General features: G+C 50.8%; 1 protein-coding gene across 1 annotated transcript; it reads left to right on the top strand.

Annotated features, from left to right (window-relative positions):
- The first annotated feature begins 99 nt into the window (after positions 1-99).
- On the top strand, positions 100-24,982 carry Tnks1bp1 (tankyrase 1 binding protein 1). The gene is made up of 12 exons (XM_051184332.1): positions 100-282; positions 2,814-2,900; positions 3,910-4,537; positions 5,929-5,998; positions 9,785-11,101; positions 13,172-15,273; positions 19,798-19,803; positions 21,798-22,158; positions 22,408-22,558; positions 22,668-22,804; positions 23,647-23,804; positions 24,043-24,982. The coding sequence occupies exons 1-12, from the start codon at positions 105-107 to the stop codon at positions 24,101-24,103; spliced, it is 5,256 nt and encodes a 1,751-aa protein (XP_051040289.1). The 5' UTR covers positions 100-104; the 3' UTR covers positions 24,104-24,982.
- The last annotated feature ends 2,195 nt before the right edge of the window (positions 24,983-27,177 follow it).

The following is a 27,177-nucleotide window of genomic DNA, read 5'->3' as shown; positions in this document are numbered from 1 at the left end:
GGCGTCGGGGTGCCTAGCTGAGCGGAACCCGTCCGGGGGGAGCGCGTGAGTGCGCGGCAGCGGCCGGAGGGGGCGGGGTCCGGGGGATGGGGGCGGGGAAGGGCATGGAAAGAACCCGGCGCTTAGCAGCCCCGACCTCAGATTGGGGCGGCGGCGATGGTGGGGGTCACCAGGAAAGTTTGCGAGGGCCTGGGGACACGGGGGCGCTGCGGAGCTGGCGCGTGTGCGCGGGGGTGGAGAGCACTCGTGCCGGGAGCCAGAAGAAAGCGGGGAGAGGCGAGGGTGGGGCGGGGCCGGGGGCGGGCGGAGCTACTCGAGGGACCCCCCTACTGCCCTCACCAGCCCCCTTCCCCGACTCCCATGGCACGCCCCCAGCCATCCCAGGCCGCCTCCACAGTCCTCCTCGCCAGTCCTCGGTCTGTTCCTTCGCGGGCTGCTTGGCACCTCGCGCTGCCCTCGGCTACTGCCGCCCCCTCCTCCTCCACCCTCTTCTGCTCCTCCTCTTCGCCTGGCCGCTCGATGTCCGTAAGCTCCCCACGGAGGCCCTCCAAACAGCCCCTTACCCTAGGCTGTTCTGTCTTCTTGTTGGCCCTCCCTCTTCCAACACTTAACCCTCCTGGTCGCACTAGTCGCACATCCAGCGGGAGACCTTAAGGGACGACCCTGCCTGTCCTTAGAGTGCTTGCCCAGGGCTGATGTTACCTACCTTATCCCATCCTTTGGGGGCAGCCTTTACTCCCAAGGCTGACTGGCTCCCCTAGACCTTTAAGGGTGCCGAGTTCTTGAGGCAGTGCGATTCTGCAGCTTGAGGCCATGGCCTTGGTTTCCTGGTGCTCCTGGTTGGGGCCTCTCTACTGTAGCCACATCCCCTGTTGGGGACTCGGAGCCTGTCTTCATCTCTGCAGCCCCTTATAACAGCAGAGGTGTCTATCAAGACCACAGGTGAGAGGGTTTTTCTGTTCTGGACTAGTTTTTCTCCATTTCTAACCACCCACACCATATCCCTTGTAATAATGTTCAAGGACAAGGAAAAAAAAGTATTGTGTATTTTTAATTTTATTTTTTCCTGTCATTCTCTCCCCCCCCCACACGTTATTCTCCCACGCACCAGGGACATAGCCATGGTAATTGGCTGATCAGAGATTGACATTGTCAGAGTTTCTCTCCATACCCTCTTAGAAATAAGCTGGGACAGGGTCAAGGGGATGGGGATTCCTTTTGCAAAGACTGGGCACCTCAGGTCGTTTTTAGAATTGAGAGCTAACTTCTCAGACCAGTTGGAGTGGGAGGGGGACTTTGAGGTTGCAACATGGTGAGGGTTGCAGAGGGTTGGGTTACCCCTCTAGGTCTGTGTGCATTTCATGTGTTAGGCAGCTTTTCCCTTGCTTTTGAATCTGAGGGGATCTGAGGGGCAGTGCTCGCTATTCACCAGGCTTCAGGGGGCCCTGATGGTGGGAGGGTGCTTCAGCAGCTAGGTTGGGAACTGAGGAGGTGGAGTGCCTAAAGAACCGATGACTTGGGGGCATGAAGGAATGGTCTAGGAATGCAGCCTAGGGTACTGGGAGAGGTATAGGTGGTTACCAAGGATGTTAGTTAGCTCATTAGTGACACTGAATGTAGTCACATTAATAGTGGCCAGCTGTTACTTATCACTTCCATGCTTGGTATTTTGCATGCATTGTTTGGCTTGAAACTCCAGTCTTAATACCTTAATACATTTTTCAGATAGGGAAAAGTCACACAGCTTTAAAGTGGTAGACCCACTCACTTAGCTGTTAAGTCTTATAATATCAGATCCAGAAGCCCCTGTGACAGCCTACTACTATGTGGCTGTCATCTGGGTTAATTTCTTCTGGTCCCTCAAAACTCCTTCAGGCTGTCTCCAGGCTAGTGATCCGCACATATTCCCATTTCACAGGCAATGCAGGTCCCTCTCTGACTGTCCTGGAAGGCTGAATCCTGGGGAGTTTCCCTCCAAGTCTGTCCCCCCCCCCCAATGTAATCAAGTCCAGTCTGTTCTCTCCCTGCCCATCCTGGGCCGGCTCCTCCTTCCCCTTGGCTAGGCCCTGGAAATCCAGTGGGAGGCCATTGCTATGGTAACAGGACTAGGCCTTGGCTTTACCTCATCAAATTCCAAGCTGAAGCCAAAACGATTGAGAAATTAAAGGAAAAAAATGTATTCCAGATGTTTACTTTTTATTTCTTATTTCGCTGTGTTTGGATGAGACAGCCCTGAGAGGAGGAGGAGGGGACAGGGATGTTAAAGGAGAGTGGGGAAAGGGGGGTAGGGAGCCACTCCCAGCCCATAGAAGGAGGGAGGAGACTGGGAAGAGGGGGGCCGGCAGTGGGGCGGAGCCCCAGGTCGGGGAGGAGCGGGTTTTTCCCGTCTCCCATGAGGTGATTCCCGAGACTTGAGACTTTCCGGCCCTCTTGCCCCCTGCCTGGAGTGGATACCTCTACTGGGGCTGCCTGACAAAGAGGGGTGTCTTGGGAAGTGTAAGTAGAGTGTCACAGGAAGGTGCTTGGGGGTGGTGTGAGTGAGGTGGCTGTCAGGCTCCAGATCTTTGAGGTTCAGAGCCAAGAGTTGGAGAGTTGTAGCAAGGATGTGGCTGTGGGGACCTTCCCCATCCCGTCTGTGGGGACCTCCCTGACCTTCTCCTGGAGTTCTCTCTTCCTGTCCCACACAGCCTGGGTTAGAAATAGACTTCCTTGGCTAAGCCTGTTGCCTCGCCCAGCTCTTTTTCCTTCTCCACCACCCTCTTTCCTGGGTCGTCAACCATCCCAACTTACACTGCTTCAACTTTCTCAAACAGGGTCTGCCGCATGTGAAAGCATTGCCATGGCTTCCCCACTGCCCCCGGAGATGGGGGAGGAGCAGGCGCCTGTTGGCTCTGAGCCAGGTACCAATGGGTGATGGGTGCAGGGTGGGGCCGGTGACTGGGAGGGTGGAGAGGGTAGAGGCTGCACCCCTATTCTGTCCTGCCAGGTAGTTGAGTGACAGTTGTGTTAGGGTGAGAGGCAGCAAGTGTGAGATGAGTGCTGAAGGGCCTTGGGACCTGGTGAGAGTGAGATCAATCTCCAGCCATTATGGAAGCAGAATCCTTGAGTTGAGTCCAGTAACTCTTTGAGAAGGAGACACCGAGGCACAGGAGAGATGGGTACATTTCTTTCTCCCTGTCTAGACTATTTTTTTTTTTTTTAATGCTTAGCTGAATGAGTGGGCGATACAGGATTCTATTATAGAAGGGTTGTGGCCATGAGTAATCCCTAGGTCTTTTATTTGGCATTAGAATGCCTTATATAGAAGGTAGATTTATGACCTTTTTTTTTTTTTTTTTTTTTTTTTTTTTTGATTTCTTCCTGTGGTAGATTTACTTCTGTTTGACATAGGTCAATAGTAAGTTTGCATTCCTGATCATGAACCAGATGACATTGGGGAGGTGGCCTGGGAGTGTTTAGGGAGACATGGGGAGCTCAGCTAGGATCAACAGTTCACTATGGAAATACTGTACATAAGGCTCTACCTATAAAGAAATAGGACTAAATTGGGTACCCAGGCTGACTGTCTAGTGGGGTCAGGCAGATGAATTTACTCATTTGCTCATTCATTTGATGGGAACCTGTGCTAGGTACAAAATAGGATGCTAGAGAAAGAAGGTGTCATAGCTCCTATACATAGTTGTTGAGAAGGGGAAATGGTAAATATTGAGTACTTTGGAGAAGATAAACTACATCTGGGATGTAAAAAAATGAAGGAAGGCTTCATGGAACAAGCAATGCTTGCCACTACCTAGAAGGCTGGGAACACCCTGTGAGGTTGCAGGGTAGGAGATTTGGTGCAATAGGAGTCGCAGAAATTTGTGTTTCATGATTCTCCTGACAGTTCCAATGAATCCTTCCTTTTGATAGGTGACCCTCGGGCCAAGCCCCCTGTCAAGCCCAAGCCCCGGACCTTACCCAGCAAGCCAGCTCTGCCTGCCAAGCCCAGCCTCCTGGTTCCTGTTGGGCCTCGGCCTCCTCGGGGTCCCCTGGCTGAGCTGCCTTCTGCCCGGAAGATGAACATGCTGGCAGGACCCCAGCCCTATGGTGTCAGCAAGCGTCCCCTCCCATTTGCACCAAGGCCTACAGCTGAGGCACCTGCTGGTGGAGAAGTTACCCAAGAGTCTGGGAAAGAGGATGCTGGGAAAGAAGACTTACCCCCTTTAACACCCCCAGCTCGGTGTGCTGCCCTGGGAGGTGTACGCAAGGCCCCTGCCCCCTTCCGTCCCTCCTCTGAGCGGTTTGCAGCCAGTACAGTAGAAGAAATCTTGGCCAAGATGGAACAGCCTCGGAAGGAGATCCCTGCTAGCCCTGATCGCCTCTGGGGCTCCCGCCTCACTTTTAACCATGATGGAAGCTCTCGATATGGCCCCAGGACCTATGGTTCCCCTGGACCCAAAGAGGATGATAAGATCCCTGCCAAAGGGCCGTCCCAGGAAGGGACAGTAGAGTCTCCAGCAGAATGCCAGGAAGAACATAGCAAGACTCCCGTGGAGAGGTAAGGGCTAAGGAGAGGTAAGAAGTCTTGAAGGGGCTAGGGAGCAAGTGAGCTCCTCTTTGGGCAGTCACCTTCACTGTTAGATTAATTATGTGAACACAGGTCAACCTAGTCTGTGTCCCAGAGCATCTCTGAAGATAATGGTGGTGTTTTTGCTCTCTCTCTCTGTGTGTGTCTGTGTGTGCATGACCCAGCCCACCATAGCTCTCTTCATAAACAGTTGATGCACATTGTGCCAGAGAGTCATGGGATTCAGTAGACCACTTTGTAGTCACAGAACACATACCCATGTTCTTTGGAAGAAGGGACTGTTAGGACCATTTTAGAGACTGGAAAACCAAGGCTCCAAAGTGACTTCCTACAGCCTCTTGAGTTTGAATTTTCAGATGTGTGTAATTCTAAAACCTGTGATCTTAACTGCTGGCTCTCACAATCAATAGGGCACAGCCTTAGCCTTTGAGGAGTGGGGTGGGAGAAATGAGACAGCAACAGGTCTTAAAGCAGCTTCAGCTAATTTCTGCATAGAGATTTCTTCTATTTGGAGACATTTCCCCATCATTTATTTCTTGCCCATAGCTGGCCTGCGTGTAAAGGAAGGCTATCTGGGAGGTGCTTCTTGTGTTATTGGACACAAGGCATGGGAGGGAGGTGAGGAATTTGGTCACCCAAGGCTTCAGGGCAAGAAAACTTCAGCCTGAAGCATACATAGTTAGGCCCAGTGGTTGCTTTCTTTCTCTCCTGACTGTAGAGGCTAGTAGACCTGTTGTGGTCTGGGCTGAGCCAGTAGCTGAAGGCCCTGCCCTGCCCTGCCCTGCCCTGCCCTACCCTCCAGCTTTCCCTTCTCTCACCTGAAAACACCTGGTGGTTGGGCTGGGAAATTAACCTTTGAGTATCCAGGACCAGGGCTACTGGGAGGCCATGTTGCTTCCCAGACTGGATTCCTCCCTCCATCTGTGAAGGGTTCAGTCTTGGAAAATCACCACCATCCCCTCCTCCCTGCTATCATTCAAGAAGTATCAGTAGGGCTGCCAGGACTAGCTACATTCTGGTCAGAGAAGAATTTTCACCCCTTAGGAACTAGGAGAGGGAGTCATTGTCTTCTTGGGAACCTCTGAGTGATCTGGACACACATGATGCTGTTCCCAAAAGGAGAATGGGGGGGGGGGCGCGTCTTGAACTTGTGTGTTCAGGAGGGGAGTGGGAGCTATGTCCTGGCTGTTTGCTCTCTGGGCAACACTTAGCTTCCTTATCCCTTGTGGTTCCAGGCCAACCTCAGGATAATTCCTGGGGTGTTTAACCTGCTAAAAGTGCTTGGGTGATACCTTCTCCCCTTTTCTGTTTTGTGTCAGACTTCAACATTCTTAACCTTTCCCTCTGTCTCTTCCTCCCAGGAGCCTCACTTCTAGCCTGGCAATGAACGGGGACCTGGCTAAGCTGACTAGCCCTGAGCCACCAACTGATGTGAGTAATGTAGATCTGGGGAGTCATCTGAGATCACCTCTTATGCTCTCAGATGGGGAAACTGAGGCCCAGGCCAGTGTTCCTTGTCATCAAGGTGGCTAATATGGTAGATCATGATGATTAGGAGCAGTGCTTATGACACTAACAGCACTGACTAAGCCCCTGCTGTGTGCTGGGCATGGCCTAGGAATATTAGCCAAGTTAGTCCTTTTGGTAGGTAACTCTAGCTAGTAGGCCTTTAAGCCCCCTTTGAGAGTCCAGGACTCAGGCTAAGTAACTCATTCGGCCTGAAGCAGGACCTGAAGTGTCTGACTCTAGACTCCTCACTGGCTATGCTGCTACTTCTGGGTTTAGAAAGGAAAGTCCGGGCTTCCTGTTCATTCCTCCTTCTCCCTGAAGAAGCCTAATTTCCTGAGCAAACCATGTCAAAAATGGCCCTAGCATAGAGAGCCATTGTCAGCTAGAGGCTGTCCCACATGCTCCAGAATAGAGAGCTGACTCTGTGTAATTGTATGCTATGTATTGGGACATTAGAGAACAAAATACGCATTGTGCCTGCTGTAAGGACCTCACCTTCCAAAGGGATCCTTTAAACTGGCAGATACACAAGGTGTTGCACATATGCTAGGAGAACTGGGAAGGTCACATGCTGGGTGAGGGAAGTGGGAAGTCCTCATACATAGCTCAGGTAGTGAGTGGTGTGATGTGTGAGAAACAGCATTCTTGGCAGAGGACTGAGCATGTGCAGAAGCAAAGAAGCCAAGAGGTCTGGGGGCACATCGAGAGGAGAACTGGGTAACAGTGAGATAGTACTAGATGGTAGAGGTCTGGAGGCCACCAAGGACTTTGGTTTGAGCAAAGAGAAGATACCACTGAGCAGTTTGAAGTTAGAGAAAGTTATATCTGATGACTTAATTGTAAAGAAACATCTCACTTCATAGGTTAAGGGTCTGCAGGGGTGGGACAGTGGTGGTACATGCCTTTAGGTGGTGGCACATGCCTTTAATCTCCGCACTCGGGAGGCAGAGGCGGGTAGATCTTTTTGAGTTTAAGGCCAGCCTGGCCTAAAAATCAAGTTCTAGGACAGGCTTTAAAGTTACAGAGAAACCCTGTCTCGAAAAGCAAAAACAAAAAACAAAAAGGAGTGGGGGTGCTGCAGGGAAGTTCAGGTAGCAGCAGGGATCAGCGAGATGACCCTTCTCCGGATCCAGGGACAGATGGTAATGGCTTGGACCCTAGAGGCAGCTGCTGGAGCTGGTAAGAAGTGGTCGGATCTGAATTGAAAGCTGTAGGTGATAGAGGTGACCATCAGAGTCTCTTTTGAGGAGAAAGGGAAAGAATATGCAGCATGTAGGAATAACCCAAGGCATGTGGCCTTAGCAACTGGAAGGATGAGGTTTCCACTTGATAAGATGGGGGCTTTTCAAGGCAAAGCATAGCTGGGTGACATATGAGGAGTTTGCTTTTGAGTTTGTTGAGTTCATGGAGATGTCAGTTGGGTGATTGAATAGAGTGTGAAGATATTTAGGAGAAGGGAGTGTGTTTGCAGGGAAGTCTTAGAAGTTATCAGGGTGGAGATGGTGGCTGAGACTGGCTTGGGTCACCAAGGAAGTAGGTGGTATACTGGAAGGAAGAGGCCCAAAGCACAGCAATGGAGACAGGGAGCCAGGGAGGCCAAGCAAAGAAGCCTCCAGGACTGCAGGGGTGTGCCAGCAGCTACCAGTTCCTCTCCTGGGCTGCCTCTGGTTAGCATCAATTGTATTTAGTTACAAGGGAGGTCCTCAGTGACCCTGACAAGTAGGTGCGAGGTGTGAAGGAGAAGGCCTGCCTAGAATGAATCTCAAAGAGGTGGGGCAAGAGAGGCTGTATATAGTGAAGGTAAGCTTCCAGAAAACAGATGGTAGCTAGAGAGAGAGGTGGGGCCAAAAGTGATCTCTCTTTTTCTGTCTCTCTCTTGTTTTCTGTTAAGGCAGAAGAAAGCAGTTGGTGTGCTGTGGGAGTAATTGAGTGGGGAGGGGAAAATCAGTGATGCAGGCTAGAGAAGAGGGGTTGGCCTTAGCCTGGAGCAAGGACACTGCCTGGTCATGGAAGAGGAACCAGGTCCTTAGGCTTCCCTGCTCCTGCTGGTAGATAGGAAAGAGTGCAGTATGTGGGTGTTCTTTCCTGTTCTGAGGGAACAGGAAGCAAGGCTATCAGCTGGGAGCCGACTGGGTATGTTGGAGGTTTGAGGAGAGACTTGTAAATATGTTGTTTGTGGGGTGAATGGAAAGAAAGTACAGTAAAGTTGGTGGGCACTCCGGAAGCAGTTGGAGGTCAGCTGCTCTGAGGTGAGGCCGCTGTGTCATTGCTGTGTTTTTCTCCAGCCTAGGGCTGGCAGTATGATGTGGAGAGTGGCGGTGCTGAGGGTTGTGTTGTGTAAAAGACAACTGTTGTTGATGGTGATACAAGAGAATTGAGGGCCAGGAGGAGGGATGGAGCTGCGAGAAGGAAGTAGGGTTACTGACCCTTGCTTCCCAAAGGAGTTGAAGAATGAGAGTTGGGAACATGAAAAGAAGGAACAGGAAAATAGGAAATGGGGTGGGCTGGTAGCAGACTTAAAGTTGAGACTGGAGGCAGGGCTGATAGTTATTGGGAAGGACTATAGCTAAACATACAGCCTCAGAAGAATGCAGGGCGCTGAATCAAAGCATCCAGGGAATCAGGATGCTAGAAGACTTGGCTTGACTCTTGAAACCACTGTGATCTGTAAAAGTGGTGCTGGGGGCTACTATCTCCAGGGATAGTCAGTGGCTTTCAGACAAAGGAGTGGGGCATTAATGGTACAGTTTAAAGGCACTGGTTTGGGAAGTAGATTATTTCAGAGAAGGAGAATGGGGGTGGGAAGGGCTAGAGAAGAAGTAGAATTCTTTCTATCACCCAGATCCCGCAGGCAGTGGCTAGGGGTCATGATCACTAGTGGTGGGGGCACAGAAACCAGGGCAAGTGTCAGTGTATCTGTATTCACTTAATTTGTCTGGGGACAGGCTGAGCGGCACAGTGCTGGAGAACAAGGGGCTTGGTACCACCTCTGTCCCCTTCCTTTCCTTGGTGTCCTCTCTCTCTGCTCTCAGGAACCACACCTGGCTTTTTCTTTTCTTTTCTTTTTAAATACCCAGGACCCAAATGCACAAATCTTTTTTAATCCTTATCTAACTCTGAGGTGGACATTGGCATCAGCCCAAGAGTACAGGTGGGAACCTGAGGCTCCACGAGACCCTGTAGGAAGAAGACATTCAGCCTACAGGAGGCAGTACTGGGACTCCTAGAAGCCATGTACCTTTGATGACTTCCATCATTCTTTGCTTGAATCCATGGCCTCCTTGGGTAGTGCTGAGGCCCGTGGGTACATAGAGCAGAGGATGGAACTTTCTTCCTCTACTTGATGATGCTCCCAAGAGATACTCTGAGTTTGGAATGGAATTGTAGTGGTCCTTTGAGGCAAGCCCTTCCCCTTTTATTCATGCATATCTAGGTGGCCAGATTTCCCCCTTTCTTCTTCCATTTACAAAGCATGTGTTGTTTGCTCCCAAACTGTAGTCTCTTGGAGAAGATCCTTAGGTGAGCCTTGGGTTGGGTTTGAACCACTGAAATAATTAAGAATGATGCCAAGTGACTAGAGCTGGGGAGATGACCTGGTGGAGGAGCTCTGCCTGAATTCACCTCCTGGGACTTTCCCAGCCGACCCGAGGTCTGTATGAGCTTGGACCCAGCTGAGAAGTGTGACGACTCTCGTCCTTCCTCTTGCAGGTTTCCAAGACCTGGATCACCGCAAGTCCAGACCCCATATCAGAGCATGGAGGCTGTACCAGCACAGACCTCCCAGCCTCCGAGTCTCCCCAGCTTTCAAGCCACCAGGGTTCTCCCTACCATTCTCAGTTTTCAGAAACCCAGAGTCCTGCAGCTTCTGAGGCTTCAGTTTGCCTCCCTGTGACTCCAGCAGCCTTGCCTGATGAGGACCCCTGTCATCCCCCTAGCTCAGACCTACCTGCTGAGGCAGCCCCAGAAACCCTCAGATCCAATAGCTCTCCTGTGGAGACAGTCTCAGGGCCCCACAGCCCAGAGCGGCCCCCAGCTGTCTTGCCTCAACCCCTGATTGAGGGGGCTGAGCCTCCAGACCTTACTGGAACATTCCCAGGTGGAGAGGAGGCAGCTGCCAGCAGTTGCACAGAACCCCGTCCCAGCAGCCTGGCTCAGCGCCGATTCTCAGAAGGGGTGCTTCGGCCACCTAGCCAAGACCAAGGAAAGCTGGGAGGCTCACTGGCTGCTCTGCCCCAAGACCAGGGGAGCCAGTCAGCCTTAGATCGTCCTTTTGGAAGTGGGACAGAGTCTAATTGGAGCTTATCACAGTCATTTGAGTGGACCTTCCCCACAAGGCCCTCAGGTCTGGGTGTGTGGCGGCTGGATTCCCCACCTCCATCTCCCATTACAGAAGCCAGTGAGGCTGCAGAGGCTGCTGAGGCTGGCAATTGGGCTGTACCTGTCAGGGAAGAAGGAGTGTTCCAGCAGGGACCAGGAGCCCCATCACCTCCAGAGAGCCCAGGAAGGCCCATTTCTGGGGTTCAGAGAAATGATCCAGGTGTTTTCCTACCCCAGAGAGGTGATGTAGAGAGTCAGCCTGTTCTTCCTTCTACAGTTGAGGGCCCATTGGGAACACCCTTACTGCAGGCAGAGGAGAGCTGTGAGGACCAGGACCCTTTGGAGGGACAAGAGTCTCCTATCACTTTGGCCACCAGGGAAGCAGTCCTGCCTGTGCTAGAGCCAGCACTGGGACAGCAGCAGCCTACACCCCCTGACCAACCCTGCATCCTCTTTGTTGATGTACCTGATCCTGGGCAGGCATTGCCTTCTGAGGAGGAGGTGGTGACCCTAGGCTGGGCAGAGACCACGCAGCCCAGAACAGAGGCTCAGGAGCCATGTAGGGTGTCCCCAGAGCCTGCAGGTCCTGAAAGCAGTTCTCGATGGCTGGATGATCTCTTGGCATCACCACCACCCAACTCAGGCAGTGCAAGGCGGGCAGCTGGATCCGAGCTAAAGGATATACAGTCACCAGGCACCTGCTCTGAGGTAAGGTGGACATAGGGAGGAATGAGGCAGCAGGGGTAGAGATTGGGTTGCCCTCATTCTTTAAACAGCTGTGAAACCTACACCTCCTATTTCTGCAGTTGCCATCAGAGCTGCCTAGGGGTGTGCTTATAGTTTAGCTATTTGAGTTCTGGTCCTGATTCCCAGCATGCACTAGCTGAGCAGTCTTAGGAGTGAACCTTAATTGTAAGCTTTGGCTTTTCTTAGAGGTGTGCGTGTGTGCGTGCATAGCCAGCTCAACCTCAGTCATCTCTGTCCACCTTATTTTTTAAGATGAGTCTCACTGTGCCCTATAGTTCACCCATTTGTCTAGGCTGGCCAGTGAGCTCTGAGAGGGTCCTCCTGTCTTTGCCTTCCCATTGCCTGGATCACAGACACTTGTCCCTGCGCCCAACTCTTGGGATCTAAGCTTGAGTGCTTGATGCTTGTGCTGTCAGCACTTTCCTGATGTAGCTGTCTCCTGTATAATGAAATGGGGAAACTGTTTCAGGCAATGTGTAGCCTATGCCAAGTAGTCGACCTGTCATTCCTGGGAATATTATGCAAGGGAAAGTTGGGCAGGCTTTGAGGGCCTGGGTTCATCTGATAGCATAGGTATGTTACCTGTGCTCAGCTGGCGCTACTAATTTGCCCAGGTGTAACCTTGAATCAGATACACTTCTACCCTCTGCCTCAGTTTCTGTGTATGTAAAATGGTGAGGACTGTCATAGGCTGTGCCTCAGAGAGTGAAACAATTTAAATGAGTTAAGACATGTAAAAGTACTGAGGATAGTGTTGTGCTCATTATAAAGAGTTTATAAGTGTTGGCTTTTGCAACTGGAATTACTGTTGTTCAAGATCTGTTTTGTCGACCAGCAGCCAAAATGCAGAGGAAGTGGTGTCCTGTGTGTGGAGTTACCCAGCAAGTTGGTAGCTGGGCCTAAGCCAGGACCAGCCCAGTTGTCGGCTCTGTGCCTTTTCTCATACCAGGCTGCCTCTGCATTTAAGGGCTAGAATCCAGGTGGCTTTTGAGACACATTTTTTTTTAATCCTGGACTGGACTGGACTTGGGGTGGAGCTGGAGGCAAGGAGGAGTCAGTCCCCAGGCCTCTGGAGTTTGGAGGAGGAGGAGGAGGAGGAGGGAGGAGGAAGGGGTTAACACAACACTGACTCCTGCAGTAGGTGTGTCTGTCCCAGGATGTGAGTGACTCAATTGGCTTCTGGGCGGGGCTGCCAGAACTGCAGCTGCTCCCGAGTGGAGCCGGGGAGCCGGGCCAGGACAGGCGGGAGCCAGAGCGGTCGGACAGGTCCTGGCTAGGGAGCAGCCCAGCCCTGTCCTGGTACCTGGCTCACCCAGCAGCCCCAGGGTGGTCAATAGGGAGGTAGGGGCATGGCTTGGCCTGGGGAGAGGGAAGCCAGTATGTCTGTCCTGGAACGGCTACTGGCCAACGCGGCACTGCGGGACGAGGCTGGCAGGCTCCGAAGCCCAGAGCCCCAAGCCCGCCCGCCCTCTGGGGTGAGTCAGGGAAAGTTGGGTGGGGGTGCAGGGAGCCTTGTGCCCTGAGTTTTCTGGGCGGAGTCTTCCTGGTTGGAAGGCTGTGCAGAGGGGAAGAAGGGCTTGGGTGCCATGGGTGCTAGAAGAGTTCTGGGTGGTCTAAGTGGCAAATCAGTTGCCCTTCATTGACAGTGTGCCCATTCCTCCCAGTCTTGCATTTAGGCCTCTCCTTCAGGCAGGGTTTCTCCTGGCAGCTAGCCAGGTCTTGCCCAAGGGCTGTAAACATGGTCACAGGACTGTCCACAGGACTGTTCATGTGAGCAGGCTGTTTAAATGCTCTTGATTGATCCTCTCACGAAGTCACATATAATAGAAATTATCTGTTTAAGGTTGAGGATCTTTAGGCCCAGAGTAGTTAAGTGATTTGCTCAAGGTCACACAGCTGAAATGTAGACAGCATTCTTCTGCCCAAGTGGGGCTCTGAGGCACTCACTAGGTAGCCATCATCCTCAATTTGGATTGACTCCCACCTCAATTAACTCTAAACATTTTTTTCTTCCCCTCCCCACTTCCCCAGGGACTCCTTGGCTGGGCCCAGAAAGATCTGCAGAGTGAATTTGGGGTTGCAGCAGACTCACATCCCAGCAGTTTTGGTCCTTCTAGCTGGTGTCAAGATGCTTCTCAGAACTACAGCCTAGGAGGCAGGAGTCCTGCTGGAGACCCAGGCCTTGGGAGTACAGACTGGAGTAGCAACTGTGGGCAAGGATCTGGGGAGGGGAGTAGTAGGGAGTGGGCCAGCAGATGCAGCCTGGGCCAAGAGGTGATAGCAGCCAGTGGCAGCCAGGATGAGAATGAAGTGTCTGTCCATGAGTGGGCAGTGGGCAAGCCAGCTCAGCTTGGCACTCAGGGTGTGGAGGCCGATCCACGGGAATGGGGATTCGGGAAGAGAGACTCCCAGGGCACATACTCCAGCCATGACAAAGCGCTCCAGGACCAGGAGTTCGGGAAGAGAGACTCCTTGGGTTCTTTCAGCGCCCGAGATGCCAGCCTTCAAGACTGGGAGTTTGAGAAGAGAGATGCAGATGAGAAGGGCCAAGAATTAGGGTTGCAGGACCTTTCCAGTGGCTACAGCAGCCAAGATGCTGAGAAGCAGGACCGGGAGTTTGAGAAGCGAGATTCTCTACTTGACACCCGTGGCAGCCAGGCTGCAGCCCAGCAAGAACAGGAGTTCGGGACAAGTTCTTGGTTACAGGATTATAGTGGCGGTGGCTCAAGGGCCCTCAGCTCACAGGACAGAGAATTTGGGGCACGGACCATGAGCTCTGGGTTCAGCCCTGAGGAAGCTCTGCAGCAGGATGAGGAGTTTGAGAAGAAGACACCAAGTGGTGAAGACCGGTTTCATGAGGCCAGCAGGGACTCAGACCAACCGGAGGAAGGAGAGTCCAGGGGCCTGCTGAGCCCTAGTACGCCTAAGTTGCAAGATGGCACCATGAGGCAGAAAGACCTGGGCAACTGGCAAGATGGTGATTCCAGCCCTGAGATCACAGGGCTGCAGGGGAGAATGCAGGCAGGAAGTCAGAGCCCGAGCAACATTGACTTGGAGGACAAAGAGATAGGACAGCGAGGCTGGACTGGGGAATTCAGCCTTGGTGTTGTGGCCCAGTCGGAGGCAGCATTTAGTTCAGGGCATCAGGATTGGAGCAGGGACTCACATATGGAGGCTCCAGAGAGTAGCTATCAGTTTGGCATCATCGGCAATGACAGAGTAAGTGGTGCTGGCCTCAGCCCTTCTGAGAAGATGGGAGGTGGTCACTTTGTGCCTCCTGGAGAGACAAAGGCTGGGCCTGTGGACTGGACTGACCAGCTAGGTCTCAGGAACTTGGAAGTGTCTAGCTGTGTGAGTTCTGGGCACTCAAGTGAGGCTAGAGAGAACGTTGTGGGACAAATGGGCTGGTCAAACAGCCTGGCTTTGAACAGTGGGGATCTGGTTAGTCATTTGGGAACTGGAGGTTCTGAAGAGCCCAGGGGGATGGGAGTTGGGGAGAAAAACTGGACTTCTGATGTTGAGGTGAGGAGCAGAGATTTGCCAGGGCGCGGAGAGGTAGGAGGGCATAGCCAGGACAGAGAGAGTGGTGTGGGGCAGCCCGACTGGTCGGGTGTGCAGGCTGGAGAGTTCCTCAAGTCAAGAGAGCGAGGAGTTGGACAGGCGGATTGGACACCTGATCTTGGATTGAGAAACATGGCCCCAGGGGCAGGCTGCAGCCCTGGACAGCCCAGGGAACTTGGGGTGGGCCAGGTAGACTGGGGTGACAATCTGGGTCTGAGGAATTTGGAGGTGTCCTGTGACCTAGAGTCGGGAGGTTCTCGGGGCTGTGGAGTTGGGCAGATGGACTGGACCCAGGACTTGGGACTCCGGAACCTCAATCTCTGTGGAGCCCCAAGTGAAGTTAGGGAGTGTGGGGTGGGGAGAGTGGGCCCTGGCCTAGAGTCAGATCTTAAGAGTAGTGGCAGTTTGTCCCCTGGTCTGGAGACTGAAGACCACTTGGAGGCCAGGGAGTTGGGGGTTGGGGAAACAAGTGGGCCAGAGACACAGGGTGAAGACAGTGCATCACCTTCCTTTGAGACCCACCCTGAAGACACTGGAATGGATACAGGAGAATCCCCGGGCTTGGGAGCCAGGTAAGGTACTCCATCTGGGGACTGGGAGGGAATATGTGAGAGGGACCCCTCTGAGGAAGGAATACCAGCTTTCCTTATGCACTGTATTGTTTGGAAAACAGACTCCTTTAGGGCTGTGAATGTTCAGTTTCACATTTTACATTTCATGTTAAACATTGAAATGCAAAACTTAGATGCATCGTTTTTTGGAGGATGAATATAAAATTTGAGGTACCATTTTGTAACTAATGTTTTGGGCTTTCTCCACTACTGAGTTGTGGCTGTCTAGGGGAAGTGGAATCTGCCACATCTTTGGTGGTGTCTGGTGAGTTCTTTGTGTGTGCATGTATAAGTGCACTTGTGTGTATAAGCACATATATACAGACTTATCTGTCTATGGGAGTGCTCTTGTGTGTAAAAGCACATATATACAGACTTATCTGTCTGTAGCATGACTACCTCTGCTATCATTCCTGTCTCTGTTTATAGGGACAAGTTCTCTCACTGCTCTGAAACTTGCCAAGTAGGCTAGGTTGGCAGGCCAGTGAGCCCCAGGGGATCACCCTGGTCTGCCTCTTCATTACTGGGATGACAAGCACACAACACTATGGCCTTAAAGCAAGCAAGCAAACAACAACAACAAAACATGGGATCTGGGGATTGCACTCAGTGTTCATGCTTGCAAGGGGAACACTTTACCAAATGAGCTATCCTCCTAGTAGTTTCTGGTGAGCTCTGTAGGCCTCAAGCTCTGATGCCAAATGAGCTCTTAGGGTGCTTACATAGGTAGTGAAAGGTGACCTGTGGGTGGTGACAGGTTGTCTGGCCTAGGTGATCTAACCTGCTCTGTCATAGCACCCAGAAAAGCAGTGGTTAAGGAATCTGAAATTGTTGAGAACCAAGTCTCAGCCCTATGACCTTAACCACCAACCCCAAGTTAATGAAAGCAAACCAAGTAATGAACCAACCTTCCTTCCTTCCTTCCTTCCTTCCTTCCTTCCTTCCTTCTTTCCTTCCTTCCTAACTTCCTAACTTCCTTTCCTTTCTTCCTCTGTTTTGTTTTTTTGAGACAGGGTCTCTCTATGTAGCCTTGGCTGACCTCAAACTCACTATGGAGGCCAGGCTGGCCTCTAAATCAGAGAGATCAACTTGCTTCTGTTTCCTGAGTGCTGGGATTAAATGGGTGCTGCCTGGGAAAGAGTTTTTCATGGGGGGGGCAGGTTGGGGAGAACCAACTAGTTTGTCTTCATGGGTGTTCTAAAACCAGCTGAGGTGATTTCACACCTTGTGGGAAAGGCATGGAAAAGGCATTTCATGTCTCTTGCTAACATTTCCATCCATTGAGGTTTGGTTTTCTTCTCTTTAGTGTGTAGAACTCTTTACCCTTTTCAGTTCCAGAGTGGGAGGTTCCTACTTGGCATGTGGGGAGGGAAGGAGACGGAGGTGTTGGGTGGGGGCTGTTCTAAGTGGAAGGGCAGATGGCTGTGGGAGGAGAGCAGGAGGGACCAGGAAGGGGCTAGGGAGGCTCTGGGTGGGGGTTGAGAGAGACATTTGGCATGGAGGTGGAAGAGGGAGAAAGCATAGGGTTAGGAAGGGAAGTTGAGGAAGGGTGTTCTCAGGTGACTTGGTGAGGGGGGGGGTGGGGACAGAGAAAAGATTGAGGTTGCAGTGGAGTCTGCATGGGGTATGATTGTGCAGAATTAAATGTTGGGGGTGGGTTCCTGTGAGCCTGGACTGGTGGTTGGGCTCTGTTTGTACCAGTTAACCATGGAGGCCCGGGGTTCTAGCAGCAGCCCCGGCCTGTGGGAACATGGGTACTGTATGCCTGTCCTCATTTCTCTTGCTGGGACTCAGCCTCTCTGCTGGAGTGTTGAGCTGTGCATTGATCTTCACAACTGCTTTATGCAGCAGGAGAGGGTTGAGAGATGGTGTGACCTGCTTAAGGTCACAGAGGCTGCAGTATGCACTTCTGACTTCCTTCTATCAACTGCTTTTAGGTGTGGCCACTATATTCAAAACAGATTACTAGGGAGTAGGGCTCTGCCCTCTGCCCCACTGGGGTTGGTTCTTGAGGAGGGGGATTCTCTTCCGTTATTTAGGATGGAGGGAGTGTGCTCCCTGCAGCCTGACAGGACAGTGGCAGCATGGGGGGTGGCTTTGATGAGGGAGGCTGCTTGAATCTCCACACTCCAAAGCACCCATGTTTTTTTGGACATGCTACCATTTTCCATCTGGTGTTGTCTGTCACCTGAGCTTAGAGTTTAACCAGAATGCAGGCAGCAGAGCCTCATTGTGTAGAAGAAAACATGTCTCTTCCACAGCTTGAAGGAACTCATTGTTTGGGAGGGCCTTTTCTGACACATGTTCTGAAGTAAGCCAGTCCTGTGTTTGGAAAGAGCTATGTGCTCTGTGGCCATGCATGGAACTGAGTGTGTCTGATAGCATATCTAGGACTTGAACCAAGTTGTCCAGACTTCCCTGACTAATGCTTGGCGACCTGGTGCTGTGAGCATCTGACATAGGGAAATTAATACACTGTGGAATGCTTATCTTCCAAGAAAAAATTGGAGGTTTCCTTTGTATCAGGAAGTCCTTAAGAATGGGTGAGAGTAATCTGGCTTGGGGCCCATCTGCTGGTCCTGATTCTCTGCCCACCTCTGTGACCCCAGGCAATGACCTGAAGTGATGTCCTTTTCTCCTTAGGTGTCTTTGGCCTTTTCTCAGGACCCATATCCTCATATGTAAATTCTCAATTTACATATGAGGCTCTCTTGGGGTTTTCATGAAGAAGGTTAGCACATGTAAAGTGATTAATACAAACCCGCCTTGCCTGTGGTAATTGCTTTTAAAAAATGTAGTCACCTGCATTTGCATCTGTTTTGCAAGTTTGGAAGTGAAGTGTCCATAAAGGTAGACCCCTTGGGGACATTTGTGTTGTGGACCTCATGTTGAACAAACACATCCTTGATGGTGATCATTTGATGGACTGCTGGCAGGAATAACTATGACAAGCTAGCATGGAGGTGGGTGGCTGAGGGGAGCCTGAGCTGTTCTGGATCTAGGGACATCTTACCCCGGTGAGAGGATGACAGTGGTACTTCTGAGTCTGATAGAGCTGGCACAGGGTCCTCTGTTTTCCTTGCTCCTGTCCTTTGGACTCTACAGTGCAAAACCATCCCAGCCAGACTGAAATCTTTGTAAGCTCCAAGAAGACTCAAAGATCACTGAGCCCAGGCACTTCATTTCAGGGATGGAGAAACTGGGGCCCAGAGGGTGGGTATGATTGTGAGGTTCCATCTGTTCCTGTGGGTCCCAACTTAGTTGTCCTCTTTGAGTTTCTTCCCTATTTCTCTCTGGTTATCAAAGCCACTTCGTCCTTCAAATGCATCATCCCAGCTCTGATGTTAGAGCGGCTTCATTTTAGGTCTTAGAGCCTTAAACACAGATGTGTCCCCGGAATTTGCATGTGAAGCATCAGTAGAGGGTAGTGTTGGGTAGATTGGGTGGTGCTTAGACTGGGTGATATATGTGGAAGGTTTAGGTGAGGCAGTACCAGGACCATCTTAGCAACTTCTGTTTATCAAGTATGAGCCAAATTGTAGGCACATGTTTTCTGCCAGTAAGCCCAGTAAAGTTCAGGGACTTCTTTGATTCCCATTTAACAGATAAAGAAACTGAGGTTTGGATTTGGTGTGCAACTTGAGACCAAGGCTGGCATGGGTTCAGGATAGAATCTAAGTCTCTGAAGGCCTAGTAGGCTCAGCACCCAGGTTCCTGTCCTGCCAGAAAGCCCTTAGGTTGTGGATACTTTGGACTGTCAGTATGAAAGCTTCTCAGATGTAGAAGGCAGAGACCATTTGGTAGATGTACACTACATTTCCTAGGGCTCTTGCCATGTTCTGTGCCACCTCTAAAGCCCACTCAGCAGCCCGTTACTACCTTCTGCCTTCAGTGGGCTGAGAGCAGTCTTTCTATCCCTTCTCAGTTGGTTCACATCTCCTCACCTGCCTTCTTGTCCAGGCTGGGTGGGGTACCATTGTTGCCACCTCCCTGACTCTAAGCTGGCTTCAGGGTGAGCTGGTTTTGGCTGCCATCCAGACTCTTGAACCCTCTGTCTTGTTGTACTGTAGCCTCTGCCACCCATTCCCTCCCTCTCTCCCTCCTATGCTGCTTTAATTTCCATCTGTCAGCAGCTTATGGAAGGACAGACTGACACATCTCTCCCTGTCCCTGTCTCATCTTCCTGCTCAGGACTGACTCACCTGCATGGTTCTTTACCTTCTATAGTATCTCCAGTTACCCAGTAGTCTGGCTTCCAGGCATTCATTGCCCGCTAGTCTTCACTACCCCTGCGTGTGTCTGGGTGTGGCTTTGGGCTGTGTGTAGGTGTGGTGGGTACCAGCACACACCCAGTCTGCCCTAGGTGTGTGATGAGTGAGCATGTTTTAGGGAGTGGCAGCTGGACATGGTGTGGGTGGTGACGTCCTGGTATTTGTGCTCTGTTCTGAGGGAGCATTGAACAGAAGTCACACTGCTGTGCTGTAGTCCAAGGTTTTGTGTGGTCTCATCTCTGGGCCAGAGATGCTGGGGGGCACAAAGACAAAAGGAGCCTGGCTTTGCCCTTGAGGAGCTCCCAGACAGGCAGTGGAGGCAGACACATAGGGTGGAAGGTGGTTGGAGCTGTAGGTTAGAACTGGTGGAGGTTGGAGCCCATGGCAATAGCTCTCAGAACTGAAGAGCTTTGTAAATTTGGGAATGCAGCAAGATGGCTTTGGAGGATGATGTGATCTCTGCAGAGGCTATCAAAGTACAGATGTTGAGAAACTTCCCAGGTCAGGGGAAGGAGCTACTTGTTCCAAGATGGCCATGTGTTCTACCCAGGTGTGCTCTAGAGAGGGGGCAGAGGGCAGAGCCCCACTCCCTAGTAATCTGTTTTGAATATAGTGGCCACACCTAAAAGCAGTTGATAGAAGGAAGTCAGAAGCGCATACTGCAGCCTCTGTGACCTTAAGCAGGTCACACCATCTCTAGAGAGCCCAGGATCTATGAGGCTAGGGATAGAGTTAAGGTGTGAAGATGAGATGAGGGTGAAGGCAGATGGGCCAACTCTTGGCTTATTCCAGGAAGTGCAACCATTGAAGCACATGCTCCTGAATGGGGTTTGAACCGCAGTAACTTAGGGCAGCAGTAACACGTGTGATGTCTGGGATATCCTGAGTGCTGGATGCCATGCTGACAGGCATCGGCCTTTATTTTTTCCCTCCCTAGTGACTCTGTAGTAAATACAGGGTATTTACAGTCAAGAGACTCATGCAAGGTACAGGCACCTATCCTAACACAAAGATCTAAAACCCAAAATGTGAAACTCTAAAACAATTTTCTTTGGATTTACTTACAAGGTTGCTCTGTGTAGTCCTGGCTGTCCCAGAACTCACAGAGATCTGCCTGCCTCTGCCTCCTGAGTATTGGGATTAAAGGCATCTGCTACCACTGCCTAGCAGATTTACTTACCTTTTTGTTTTATGTGCATGGGTGGTTTGTTTTTATGTTTAGCTGGGTACCATGTGCATGCAATGTCTGTAGAACCAGAAAGGATATTGGATCCCCTGGAACTAGAATGAACTGTCTTATGGGTTCTGGGAATTGAACCTGGGTTCTCTGGAAAGCATTTAGTCCTCTTAGCCACTGAGTCACCTCTCCAACTCCATAAAATCTGAAAGTTTTTGAGAATAGCATGATCTCACACAGAAATCCTAATCTGGCCCAAATGGCAGGTCACGAGGTCCAGGTAAACCAAAATTACCATAAAATTACCTTAAGTCTACATGTGCAAGGTAAATATGAAACACAGAGGGATTTTTTGTTTAGGTTTTGTTATCCACATAGCTCCTTACAGGGCTGGAGAAAGCTCTGTCAGTAAAGTGTTTACAGATCTGAGTTTGGTCCCTGGAACCCTACAGGAAAGCTTGATGTGGTAGTGTGCACACTTGTAATCATAGTGCCGGGGAGGCAAAGAAGGCAGAAAGGTTTCTGGGACTTCCTGGCTTGCCATCCTAGCCTGCTTGATGAAAGTTCCAGGCCAGTGAAGGATCCTATTAATAGAAAAAGGGAGCTAGGCAGGTAAAAGTGTTTAATGTCAATGCTTGACTATTCAAGTCTGATCTTTTGTAGAAGAGAGATGACTCCCATAAGTTGTCCTTGGACACACACACACACACTCTCTCTCGAGTGCACTGTGAGTGGTGTCTGAGGTTCATCTCACCACTCACCACACATGCTTCCATGCATTTACACACACACAGATCTCATTTTATGCATGTGCAAGTATTTCAAAACTTGGAAAAGTCTAAACTTTGAAACTGGACCCAAGCGTTTTGATAAAGGATGCTCAGTCTGTAGTATGTGAGAAAGCCTAGTTTGGGACCTTCCAAGCAGCCAAGCAGGCTCAGCCTTTGCTTTGTGTGCTGTGTGCTTCAGGGAAGAGAAATGTTCTCACTGGTTGGTGAATGACTTTGGTTTCTGGCTTGTCCCCTTTGCAACCCCAGCAGGTACCTGGCTCGCTCCCCACCTTCTGGCTCTCAGAGCCTTCTAGAAGGGATAATAACAGCCAGCAGCTCAAAGGCAGCTCCAAGGGAATCAGCAGCTTCAGGCCTCAGGGTTCTGTTGGAGGAGGAAGGAACCACTGCAGGTGCTGGCCAAAGGGAGCCCGAAGAGTCAAGCAGAGACCCTTTGCCTTCCTCAAGGCCTCAGCCTGATGGTGAAGCCAGCCAGGTAGAAGAGGTGGATGGCACCTGGAGTCTTACAGGGGGGGCTAGGAGAGATGAGCAGGGGTCAGCCCTGCCCCCCCAACGACCTCCCAGAGGACCTCTGCCCAGCTGCCCTAGTGAGGACTTCTCCTTCATAGAGGTCAGTGGACGGTGAACTTGCATCGGTGGATGGGCTGTTGGAGGGGTCAGGATATGTGGGTGATGGGGTCAAAGCTCCATTCCCAGTGTTTTTCTGAGCAGTCCTGGGAGGCAGACACAGGTTGTGGGTGCCTCATGGCAATGAGAAACTAGTAATCATCAGCTCCTCAGGTAGTGTTGAGGTGCACCCATGGGGTGAAGCAGGGCATGGCTCAGCAATAGCGATGGTCTTGGGTGTTTTTTTGAGCAGGACACTGAGATCCTTGATAGTGCCATGTATCGGAGTCGTGCCAACCTAGGGCGTAAGAGGGGACACCGGGCCCCAGCCATACGGCCTGGGGGTACCCTGGGCCTGTCAGAGACAGCAGACTCGGATACTCGGCTGTTCCAAGATTCAACAGGTATGATCAGTGTATTAATTGAATGGAGTCTATCAATGTCTGGGTTGTGGGTAAGGGTGGTTTCTGGCATGTTGCTCAGGTTGTGATACCCTTCCCCTGACATTTGCAGAGCCCAGGGCTTCCCGGGTGCCATCTTCAGATGAGGAGGTAGTAGAGGAGCCTCAGAGCCGCCGGACACGGATGTCCTTGGGCACCAAAGGGCTGAAAGTCAACCTCTTTCCTGGCCTGAGCCCATCAGCCTTGAAGGTACCATCTGATCATTCAGTACGCATACCTAACCATCTGGCCTGCCATCCTTGCACATCCAGCATTTCTTTCCATCTGTCTGTCCATCCATCCGTCTGTCCATCCACCCATCCATCCAGCCTACCTGCCCTCCTTCCTTCCTTTTTCTTCCTTTCCATCCATCTATCCACCCACCCACCCATCATCCATCCATCCATCCATCCATCCATCCCTTCATCTGTCCCTTCTTCCATCTCTTGTCCCATGGTACTAAGGAGGATTCTGGAAGGTTCCATGTGTTCCCATCTCAACTTTGTTCAGTGTGTCACTTTTTTGGAGAAAAAACAGAATGTTCTTTCATCTCAGAGCCTCTACCATATTAGTTAGGGGTTGGAGGGGTGGGCATGGTCCATGCCCATGAGTATCTCTGGTGAAGGGAGATGTGTAGGTATAAATGGGAAGTTCAGCCATAGGCTGGGCTATTTAGTAGAAGGAGTTATTTCCTGCCTGTAGCTGGGAATGGGAGGTGGCTTGGGCAGGGTTTCTTGTAAGCAGTTTCTCTTAGCCTTGAGGTTGGCACAGGAGTTGGCTCTAGGGTGAGAAGGACATTGCCTGCAGAAAGGATAGACAAACAAAAATATAGGTTCAGGAAGTTACCACTCTTTCTTCAGCCTAGTTTACTGAATTTTATTCCTCCAATATCTTTCTGGTGTTCAAAGTGTGAAGATCAGCTCTGAGGGAGTCAGACCTTTGACTTTCTATTGATAGAGGGGTTCAAGACTGATTCTGGGGGCTGCACCTTCTTGGTAAAGGCCTGGCTTGTAAATCTTTCTGCCAGTTCATCTTTCATCTGTGTCTCCCAGGCTAAGCTGCGCTCCCGGAACCGCTCAGCTGAGGAGGGGGAGGTGACAGAGAGCAAATCAAGCCAGAAGGAGTCCTCTGTCCAGCGTTCTAAGTCCTGCAAGGTCCCAGGGCTAGGGAAGCCTCTCACATTACCCCCCAAGCCAGAAAAATCCTCAGGGTAAGTCACTGAATTCCAGGTATCTCCTGAGCTTTATGTACTATCCTGAAAAGACAAAACCCACTTTGTAGAAGTGGAAAACTGAGTCTGAGAGGAAGCTGAGCTGCCTCACATTAAGTAGGGGTTCCAGGTCTGCAACTAAACCCCAGGCTGCCTCTTCTGATTAGAAGGTAGATGTTCTCACTGTGTTCAGTTTCTTTAAACTTAGCTTTTGTAACCTTCACACTATGTCTTCCAGGTCAGAAGGATCATCGCCCAACTGGCTACAAGCCCTGAAGCTAAAGAAGAAAAAGATCTGATCAGGGGTCAAGGTAAGGATGGATTCCTGGGCTTGGATGAGAATAGGGCCTGGTGTGGAGAACTTGTCCTGTACCCTCTTGTAGTCCTTAGCTGTCCTCTTTCTGTGATGCTGGAAGGAGACAGGTGAAGCCAAACTGAGACCTGGTTAGGTCCCCTGGCTCCTCTAAGTTTGTTCATGGGGCTGGAGCATACCCTAGGATTGAAGAGGTTAAGGGACTTCATACTAGCCTGTATCACAGTGTTCTGGGACAGTCCTCCAGCTGCTGCGGTTGACCTAGTATGGTCAGCTAGCCTACACAGTGTAGAGATCCTAACTGGAGGTCCTAGTAGGGACCTCCTCTGCACTGGGCTCCCATGAGGGAATCAGCATGGCCACAGGGCGGAAGAAGCTGGAGCCTTGTCTCTTCTCTGACCTTTGTCCTCTCTCCCAGTGTAGGTCCTTCCGTGTGGCAGTCTCAGGCAGTGCCATTCCTGTGGGGTCCCCCAAGTGAGGAGACAGCTGGAGCCCCACTAGGGCTCACACTGCAGCCTCCTACGCCCTCCGCTTCTGAGGAGTGTCTGGGAGGCGCATTTATGCACTTTGTATCACCGTCCCAACTTCTCCCACACCTTCCTTTGCAGCCCGGCTACCCTTACCTAGCAGTGGGAGGTTTTGATCCCTTCTTTTACTCCCTTCCTCTTACCCTCTTTGCTTCCTTCTTCAGCTTCCCTTGGGTTTTCTTTTGATACCAATTTATAGCATTTTTTATAAAATCCTTTGATTTTTGTAATGGGTGGGCCCCATCCCAACCCCCACCCCAGATCTCCCTCCCGCCAGGTACCCCACAGAGACCAATGACATTTTACCACTTGAAACAATGAATAAAGTTTTTTGGGAATTGGTGTTGTCCTGGACTGTGGTGTGTGGTGGGATCCATATTCCCTGTTCTGGGAGCGCATTTGGAAAATACTGCTTCTCCCTGTGTTAGTTTCGCTTGCCATTTCTGTGACAAAATACTTGAACAAGCACCTCAAGGGAGGAAAGATTTACTTTGTCTCGTGGTTTTATTCCATCATGGTGGGGTGGGCACGATAGAACACAACAGAGACATGGCGTTTGGGAAGCAGAGAGAAGCCCCTTTGTTTTTTGTACCAGTGGGTAACACCTGGTTCCCAACCTGATGGGTACTACTGTGGTCATTTCGGGGTTAAATCTTCCCCTTTCTGGAAATGCCTCCCCAGACACACACACACACACACACACACACACACACACACACACACACACACACACACACAGGTATATGCCGCTAATCTAGGCTGTTCTCTCTCCAATGGGATTAACCATCATACTCTGACTACCAGGAGCTCACTGAGACATTAAACATGTCACTTCCCTTCCACACTTTGGGCTTAGTGTCTCTGCAGGAGGGTATAGTGGGTTGACTGCTGAGCCAAACACCTACCACCCACTTGACACAAAAATGTTTATTTCTTATGGTACGGTCCAGTGTGGGTTGGTAGTGCAGTAATTTGTGTTTCAGTCATTGGAATTCAAAGTCCTTCCTCTTGTAAGCTAGCCATTCTTAGGGTCTTGGAATCCTGCCAGGCTTCCAGAGGAGTGAGTCAGTCTTAGTCACGTTGAGCTGCTATAACTAAATACAGTAGGTTGTGTAGCCTATAAATGAATTTATTACTGATGGATTTGTAGGCTGGGAAGTCAAATCAAGGTGCTTTCAGATTCCATTACTGGTGAAAAATTAACTCATGGTATATAAATGGTACCTTTCCACTGTGTGTGGACACGGTGGGCATGACCCAGCAGCCCCAGGGCTCTTTTATAATATACTGATCTCACTTATGATGCCTCTAATCTCAGCCATTTCCCAGAAGGTCCCTTATTCCTCACATCATCAATTTGGAGGTTAGGATTGCAACATTTGGTTACAGACATTCCAGCCACCCAAGGTCTTTTCTCAATATCACTTAATCAGGTATGGATGACAGTTCAAGATGTGGTTTATCCTGAGGCACATTGCTCTCCAGCCGTGAACCTGTGAAGTCAAACATTTTATATGCTTCCCGAATCCTCTACAGGACAGTCACGAGCTAGACATTCCCAGTCCAAAGGGAGAAATAGACAAGAAGGCAGGAATAAAACATTCCCAGCATGTCTAAAACTTTAAAGCTAGAAATTAATCTTGGTCTTGAGGTGCTGCCTTCCAGGCTCACTGGAGAGGCCATACCTTTTAGAACTTCTTGGGTGATGGTCTTGCATTCAGGGTTGGGGTTTGTGGCTCTCTTGGGATTCTGTGCCTTTAGCTTGCACACTGGCTTCATAGACTGATGACTTTTCTATTGTGAGGTCTCACGGAGCCCATGGCTACACTCACTGGGCACGGTCGTAGTGGGCCACTGTAGGGAGTAAGGTTTTTCCTCCCGCCACCAGTCTTGTCTAGCCGCCGCGCCAGCCCCAAATAACACACAGAGACTCTATATTTGATATTATGCTGTTGGCCAGTTACTAGTTTCTTATTGGCTAGCTCTGTCTTAAATATTAACCCATTTCTATGTATTTCCACATGGTCTTACCAGCGAGAGGCGGCTGGCGGTTCTGCCTTCTCCAGACTCTCCATGTTGACTCCTCCTTACTACTTCCTCTTTCCTCCTTGTCCTAGTCCTGCCTATCTAGCTTTCCTATTGGCCAACAGTACTTTATTCATTAACCAGTATGAGAAACATATTTACAGAATGACATCTCCCATCAGGCCATGGGGTTCTTATTAAGCTCATACCTGAATGTTCCCTTTTGGAGCCCTGAGACACCTTTGGACATCCTTTGGCATTCACATGATGAAGGTAGCTTTGTCCTCAAAGCTTCTTCACTGTGTACACCAACTGGGATGGCTATGCACAGATGCCATTTAAGGCGACCACCTGTGAAACCCAGCACTGGGCTCAGGCCCACTGGAGCTGAACCTGAAGAGGCAAGAACAGTGCTGAAGTGAGTAGAACTTTACAGTGGTACTGTGCAGTGAGTGTGGATACCCACCATATTCCTGAACCCTTCCGTAAACATGGGTCTGCTCCCCGG

This window comes from Phodopus roborovskii, unplaced genomic scaffold, assembly GCF_943737965.1.
Source record: "Phodopus roborovskii unplaced genomic scaffold, PHOROB, whole genome shotgun sequence".
NCBI classification, from domain to species: domain Eukaryota; kingdom Metazoa; phylum Chordata; class Mammalia; order Rodentia; family Cricetidae; genus Phodopus; species Phodopus roborovskii.
The sequence above is the reverse complement of the archived record's forward strand: the minus strand, read 5'-3'. Positions and strand labels throughout refer to the sequence as shown.

Coding starts and splice junctions, on each gene's coding strand:
- Tnks1bp1 (XM_051184332.1), top strand. CDS start 105: ATGGAAAGAACCCGGCGCTTAGCAGCCCCGACCTCAGATTGGGGCGGC. Junction 283..2,813: donor GAAAGCGGGGAGAGGCGAGG/GTGGGGCGGGGC, acceptor TTTCTCAAACAG/GGTCTGCCGCATGTGAAAGC. Junction 22,805..23,646: donor TGAGCCCATCAGCCTTGAAG/GTACCATCTGAT, acceptor TGTGTCTCCCAG/GCTAAGCTGCGCTCCCGGAA.